The sequence below is a fragment of the Penaeus japonicus genome, unplaced genomic scaffold (genome assembly GCF_977035675.1).
Source record: "Penaeus japonicus unplaced genomic scaffold, GWHDUDI00000001_assembly GWHDUDI00000038, whole genome shotgun sequence".
NCBI lineage: Eukaryota > Metazoa > Arthropoda > Malacostraca > Decapoda > Penaeidae > Penaeus > Penaeus japonicus.
Window position 1 is genome coordinate 15,664,805 of NW_028234440.1, and position 7,500 is coordinate 15,672,304.

Consider the following 7,500-nt stretch of genomic DNA (forward strand, 5'->3'; position numbering starts at 1 on the left):
CCACAACCAAAAACCCCACCCACCCACAACCAAAAACCCCCCCCCCCCCCAACCAAAAACCCCCCCCCCCCCCAACCCAAAAACCCCCCCCCCCCCCAACCAAAAACCCCCCCCCCCCCCAACCAAACCCCCCCCCCCAACCAAAAACCCCCCCCACCCAAAACCAAAAACCCCCCCCAAAACCAACACCCCACCCAACCAAACCACCCCACCACCCAACCCCACCCACCCCACCAAACCCCCACCCCCAACCTAAACCCCCCCCCTCCCACAACCAAAACCCCCACCCACCCACAACCAAAACCCCCACCCACCCCAACCAAAACCCCCACCCACCCACAACCAAAAACCCCACCCACCCACAACCAAAAACCCCACCCACCCACAACCAAAAACCCCACCCACCCACAACCAAAAACCCCACCCACCCACAACCAAAAACCCCACCCACCCAAAACCAAAAACCCCACCCACCCACAACCAAAAACCCCACCCACCCACAACCAAAAACCCCACCCACCCAAAACCAAAAACCCCACCCACCCACAACCAAAACCCCCACCCACCCACAACCAAAAACCCCACCCACCCACAACCAAAAACCCCACCCACTCACAACCAAAAACCCCACCCACCCACAACAAAAAAAAACACCCACTCACAACCAAAAAACCCACCCACTCAAAACCAAAAACCCCACCCACCCACAACCAAAAACCCCACCCACTCAAAACCAAAAACCCCACCCACCCACAACCAAAAACCCCACCCACCCACAACCAAAACCCCACCCACCCACAACCAAAAACCCCACCCACTCACAACCAAAACCCCCACCCACCCACAACCAAAAACCCCACCCACTCAAAACCAAAACCCCTACCCAATCAAAACCAAAAAACCCACCCACCCACAACCAAAACCTCACCTGTGTTTCGGGGACGCCATGGCTGGTAAGATAAACAAAGCCAATGTCCGTAAAATTCTTTGCAATTGCCTGCCCTACACGTTGCCATTCCTCGGGACTCGGGTTGCCATCGTACGATAGGCCTGGAGAGAGAGGGAGGGAGAGTGAGTGGGGTTGAATTAGGAGTTGGTGAGGTTGTGGGATTAGAAGGTGGGGTTTATTTATGGGTTGGTTCGGTTGTGTGATTAGAAGGTGAGGTTTATTTATGAGTTGGTGAGGTTGCATGATTAGGTGAGGTTTAATTGTCAGTGAGGTTGTATTGTTAGAAGGTGAGGTTCCTTTATTAGGAGTTGAGGTTTGATTATAAGCTAGTGAGGTTGTATGGTTAGAAACTGAGGTTTAATTATGGGTTAATGAGGTTCTATTATCAGAAGTCGAGGTTTGATTATGATTTTGAGGTTTAAGTGAGGTTTAACTATCAGTTAGGGTATGTTATTAGAAGTTGGGGTTTAATTAGGAGGTGGTGAGGTTGACTCATTAGAAGCTGAGGTTTAACTATAATTGAGGTTCAGTTATAAGCTGGTGAGGTTTTATTTTTAGAAGTTGAGGTTCTATCATCAGAAGTTTAGGTTTAATCATCAGTGAGGTTGTATGATTAGACGAGGTTTAATTATCAGTGAGGTTTTATCATTAGAAGGAGAGGTTTAATCATCACCGAGGTTACATTATCACAGAAGCTGAGGTTTAATTATGAGTTGGTGTAGTTCTATCATTAGATGCTGAGGTTTAATTGTCAGAGAGTGAGTTTTTATCATTACTACGAATTAATTTGACTAATGTTTCGTCTTTGCAACTATTATTTCAATTATTGTTCGCATTTACTAATGCCTTAATCCATTCATTTATTTAACTTCGGGAGATTATTTCCAGTTCATGTTAGAGTCACAGCCTTTAAGACTAAAAAAAAAAGAAAAAAAAAGTGAATTTGCCATGCTAAGATTTCTTTTGCAAGCAGACTAACAAGCGGAGAAACACAATTACGCTAATGACATATAAAACACTAACAATATCACAAAGCATCGTTCTAACTACTATGATCATAAGTAATCCCCCAGAATTCAAGGATTTAAGGGATAACTCAAAACGTAGCCGACGGAATGTGTTGATATTTTGTAGGGCAGTTAGTTACGGGTTAGAGTCCAGTTGTTTACATTTGGGTGGGAATCTGGATTAATAAACGGATGGGAATCTGGATTGATAAATGGATGGGAATCTGGATTAATAAACGGATGGGAATCTGGATTAATAAACGGATGGGAATCTGGATTAATAAGCGGATGGGAATCTGGATTAATAAACGGATGGGAATCTGGATTAATAAGCGGATGGGAATCTGGATTAATAAAAGGATGGGAATCTAGATTAATAAACGGATGGGAATCTGGATTAATAAACGGATGGGAATCTGGATTGATAAACGGATGGGAATCTGGATTGATAAACGGATGGGAATCTGGATTAATAAACGGATGGGAATCTGGATTAATAAACGGATGGGAATCTGGATTAATAAACGGATGGGAATCTGGATTGATAAACGGATGGGAATCTGGATTGATAAACGGATGGGAATCTGGATTAATAAACGGATGGGAATCTGGATTAATATATGGATGGGAATCTGGATTAATAAACGGATGGGAATCTGGATTAATATATGGATTTATCACGATTTGGTAATAGTCTGCTAGGAATTGCATTGATATTAAGATATTCATATGATCTCCATATAATGTTCACCATAGCGTAATCCTGATATAGTAAAAAAAAAAAAAAAAAAAAAGAGAGAAAAAAAAAGATAAGCAGCCGACTAAAATAATTCAATTAAAACATGCAATACATTCAATATCATTTAATTAATATCTCCGTGCAACAATATTGATCGTAAGGAAGTTATCAACGTGTTATATCTATCAGACTTTATACTTTCAATGTTTACTTACTCAGTTGTCCTAAGTCAACTACGGGAATGATCCCTTGAGTTGACATTGTTGCAAGGAGTGACGTAAGCGGAAGCAGTGACGTCAGCGTAAAGGAATGACGTCAGAGGAATGAGTGACGTCAGCGTAAAGGAATGACGTCAGAGGAATGAGTGACGTCAGCGTAAAGGAGTGACGTCAGAGGAATGAGTGACGTCACAGAGCCTTGGTTACTGTAAATGGAGAACGTGTGTTTCGTTGATTAATGCTTTCTTTTGTTTTTATGTTAGTTTTCTTTAGAGAGTAATTGTTGCATTCATATGAACCTGTTCCTACTCTCAGCTTTAGTCATGTGATGATTTTCGTCCTCTCCTCCTTGCAATATTTGTTATAGTTTAATAGAATATAATAATAATAATAATAACAACAATAGCAATAATAATAATAATAATAATGATAACAACAACAACAAAAACAACAATAATAATAATAATAACAACAACAATAATAATGATAATAATAATAATAACAATAATAATTATAATAATAATAACAATAATAATAATAATAACACACAGTATTATAAAACAATGCGGTTACACATAATAGATTCTCATGAGCATTACAAAAGGCATTTAATTAGGCATTGGAGGGTAATGCATGTGCTTGGATTCTTCAATTAATTCCTGGAACCCCATCATGCAATTTGCATTCTTGAAGATGTGGATAAATTCTTGATTGCAACCTCGCGTCATACAATTCTTTTTTTTTCATTATTATTATTATTGTTATCATTATCATCATCTTTACTATTGTTATTTTCATCACTATTATCATTATCATCATCTTTATTATTGTTATCATCATTATCATCTTTATTATTATCATCACCACCATCATCATTATCATCATTTTTATTATTGTTATCATTACCACCATCATCATTATCATCATCTTTATTATTGATATTACCACCATTATCATTATCTGAATTTAAATCCACAAAATTCCGCGAATAATTTACCGGTTAATACCAGTTTGCAGACACTAAACTCAGTGAATACCTTTTTGGCTGAATGCCGTTTTGAGAATCCACCAAACTCAGTGAACACTTAGTGAACACTTAATTGTTTGATGTCAGATTTCGAATCCAATAAATCCAGTGAACACTTAATCGTTCAAAGTCAGATTTCGAATCCAATAAATCCAGTTAACACTTAATTGTTCAAAGTCAGATTTCTAATCCAATAAATCTAGTGAACACTTAATTGTTCAAAGTCAGATTTTGAATTCAATAAATCCGGTGAACACTTAATTGTTCAAAGTCAGATTTCTAATCCAATAAATCTAGTGAACACTTAATTGTTCAAAGTCAGATTTCGAATCCAATAAAACCAGTGAACACTTAATCGTTCAAAGTCAGATTTCGAATCCAATAAATCCAATGAACACTTAATTGTTCAAAGTCAGATTTCGAATCCAATAAATCCAATGAACACTTAATCGTTCAAAGTCAGATTTCGAATCCAATAAAACCAATGAACACTTAATCGTTCAAAGTCAGATTTCGAATCCAATAAATCCAATGAACACTTAATTGTTCAAAGTCAGATTTCGAATCCAATAAATCCAATGAACACTTAATCGTTCAAAGTCAGATTTCGAATCCAATAAAACCAATGAACACTTAATCGTTCAAAGTCAGATTTCGAATCCAATAAATCCAATGAACACTTAATTGTTCAAAGTCAGATTTCGAATCCAATAAATCCAATGAACACTTAATTGTTCAAAGTCAGATTTCGAATCCAATAAATCCAATGAACACTTAATTGTTCAAAGTCAGATTTCGAATCCAATAAATCCAATGAACACTTAATTGTTCAAAGTCAGATTTCGAATCCAATAAATCCAATGAACACTTAATTGTTCAAAGTCAGATTTCGAATCCAATAAATCCAATGAACACTTAATCGTTCAAAGTCAGATTTCGAATCCAATAAATCCAATGAACACTTAATTGTTCAAAGTCAGATTTCGAATCCAATAAATCCAATGAACACTTAATTGTTCAAAGTCAGATTTCGAATCCAATAAATCCAATGAACACTTAATTGTTCAAAGTCAGATTTCGAATCCAATAAATCCAATGAACACTTAATCGTTCAAAGTCAGATTTCGAATCCAATAAATCCAATGAACACTTAATTGTTCAAAGTCAGATTTCGAATCCAATAAATCCAATGAACACTTAATCGTTCAAAGTCAGATTTCGAATCCAATAAAACCAATGAACACTTAATCGTTCAAAGTCAGATTTCGAATCCAATAAATCCAATGAACACTTAATTGTTCAAAGTCAGATTTCGAATCCAATAAATCCAATGAACACTTAATCGTTCAAAGTCAGATTTCGAATCCAATAAATCCAATGAACACTTAATTGTTCAAAGTCAGATTTCGAATCCAATAAAACCAATGAACACTTAATCGTTCAAAGTCAGATTTCGAATCCAATAAATCCAGTGAACACTTAATCGTTCAAAGTCAGATTTCGAATCCAATAAATCCAATGAACACTTAATTGTTCAAAGTCAGATTTCGAATCCAATAAATCCAATGAACACTTAATTGTTCAAAGTCAGATTTCGAATCCAATAAATCCAATGAACACTTAACTGTTAAAAGTCAGATTTTGAATCCAATAAATCCAATGAACACTTAATTGTTCAAAGTCAGATTTCGAATCCTATAGATCCAATGAAAACTTAATTATTCAATATCAGATTTCGAAGCCAATAAATCCAGTGAATAATTAATTGGGTGAAGACTTCAGTGGACTCAAAATCTAGTTCATAATTCACCGTCCTGCGTGTGATGCCAAGGACTCTGTGACTTGTATGCAACATTTATCGTTATAAAACGCATCCCTTTTGACTACGAATTGCAACTATGTGTAGCAAGTTGACTAGGATAAGGTGCAACAGGTCTTTGTTGCAAAGTGGCGAATTTGCTGACTTGACAATAACATGCTCTGTAATTATTATTATTGTCATTAATATTGGTAGTATCATCATTACTAGTATTATCTTCATCATTTTTTTATTAATGATATTAATATTACTAATCATTAGTAGTATCCTGTGATCAATGTTATCATTATCAATATCATTATAATTATTAACATTATCATTATTATTATTCATTATTATTATTATGGTCATTATCTTTATCATGATCTTCAATTATAATTATAATTATCGTGATTATCATTCTCCTTAATATTCATATTTATCATTGTTATTATCAGTTTTATCCTTGTTACTATCATTATATTCATTATTATATTATCATAATTATTAGCATTATCACATTTATTATCATATATATTATCTTTATCATCACCATATATATCATCATTAATATAACTATAACTATACCATCATCATTATCATTATTACCATCATTATCCTCACCATCAGCACCACACAATCATCCTTATCATCATTATCTCTGCATCACAGCTCGACCTAACAAATACGAAAGTAACCATGACAGATATATCACAAAAATACGAAATCAATATCTTTAATAACACCAGAATTAAAATTACCTCCATTTTCATAACCCTTATTACCATCATGGATATTATTAGAACCGTTATTATGATCATAATAATTTCTCCCTTTAAATGTATTTTGAATATGCGTGTTATGTATGTGTTATATATGTGTTATAGTCTTATAGTGGTAGGAGTGAAAATTAGCGTTGGTAAAACCCGAAATAATAACAAGAATTATACTACTACTATTACTGATAATAATAAAGATAATTCTATTCATTATTATCATAATAACAATAATAATAGTAGCGATAACAAGATTAAAATAATAATAATAGTAATAATAGCAATAGTAATAGAAGTAATAATAATAATAATGATGATGATGATAATAATAATAACAATGATGATGATAATAATAATAATAATAATAACAATAATAATAATAATAACAATAATAATAATGATAATAAAAACAATAATAATTAAAATCACAACTATAAAAATAATCATAATAATGGTAATAATAATGATAACAACTGTAATAATAATAATGATGATAATAGTAATAAAAAAATAGTAATAATAATAATAATAATAACAATAATAATAATAGCAATACTAGTAATAATGATAAAGATACTGATGATGATAGCAATAACAACAACAATGATAACAACCTAACAATAACAGTAAGAATAACAACAACAAAAGCTACAGCAAAAATAACAGTACCTCAGTGATAACTTTATTCATATACTTTTTTATTCCACTTTTCTTTCGTAAACACGGCGTTTTCCAAAACATTTCGTGTTAACCAAAATTCATAAATATCAAGGTAACTATGACCATAGGTCTTATCATTATCAGCGTGACTTAAGTCTATGACAAACGCGAAAGTTAAAAAATTGTGGGTGAAATTTCCTGAAAAAAAAGTTTTAATAGGTTATTGGAAAGATCTACTTTATCTGTGAACAATAATCACTGGTACTTTTTCAAAGGTCACTCACTTGATATATCTATATCTTTCCCTTGTGTTTTCGTTCATATTC

The 7,500-nt window shown here is 34.1% G+C and overlaps 1 protein-coding gene across 6 annotated transcripts in view; it reads right to left on the reverse strand.

Annotated features, from left to right (window-relative positions):
- LOC122260552 (uncharacterized) overlaps window positions 1-7,500 on the reverse strand; it is a 13,747-nt gene that overhangs the window by 5,821 nt on the left and 426 nt on the right. For 2 of the 6 annotated variants that reach the window (XM_086532971.1, XM_086532970.1), the window contains exons 2-4: window positions 3,080-3,119; window positions 2,911-3,042; window positions 929-1,050 (exon numbers count right to left, since the gene is read on the reverse strand). In XM_086532971.1, the coding sequence (XP_086389097.1) occupies window positions 929-1,050; window positions 2,911-2,956 (168 nt within the window). In that variant the 5' untranslated portion in view covers window positions 2,957-3,042; window positions 3,080-3,119. Of the gene's footprint in view, window positions 1-928; window positions 1,051-2,910; window positions 3,120-6,347; window positions 6,385-7,500 lie in introns of those variants that run through there. The other 4 variants (XM_043027905.2, XM_043027912.2, XM_043027916.2 and 1 more) reach the window with 3 other exon arrangements.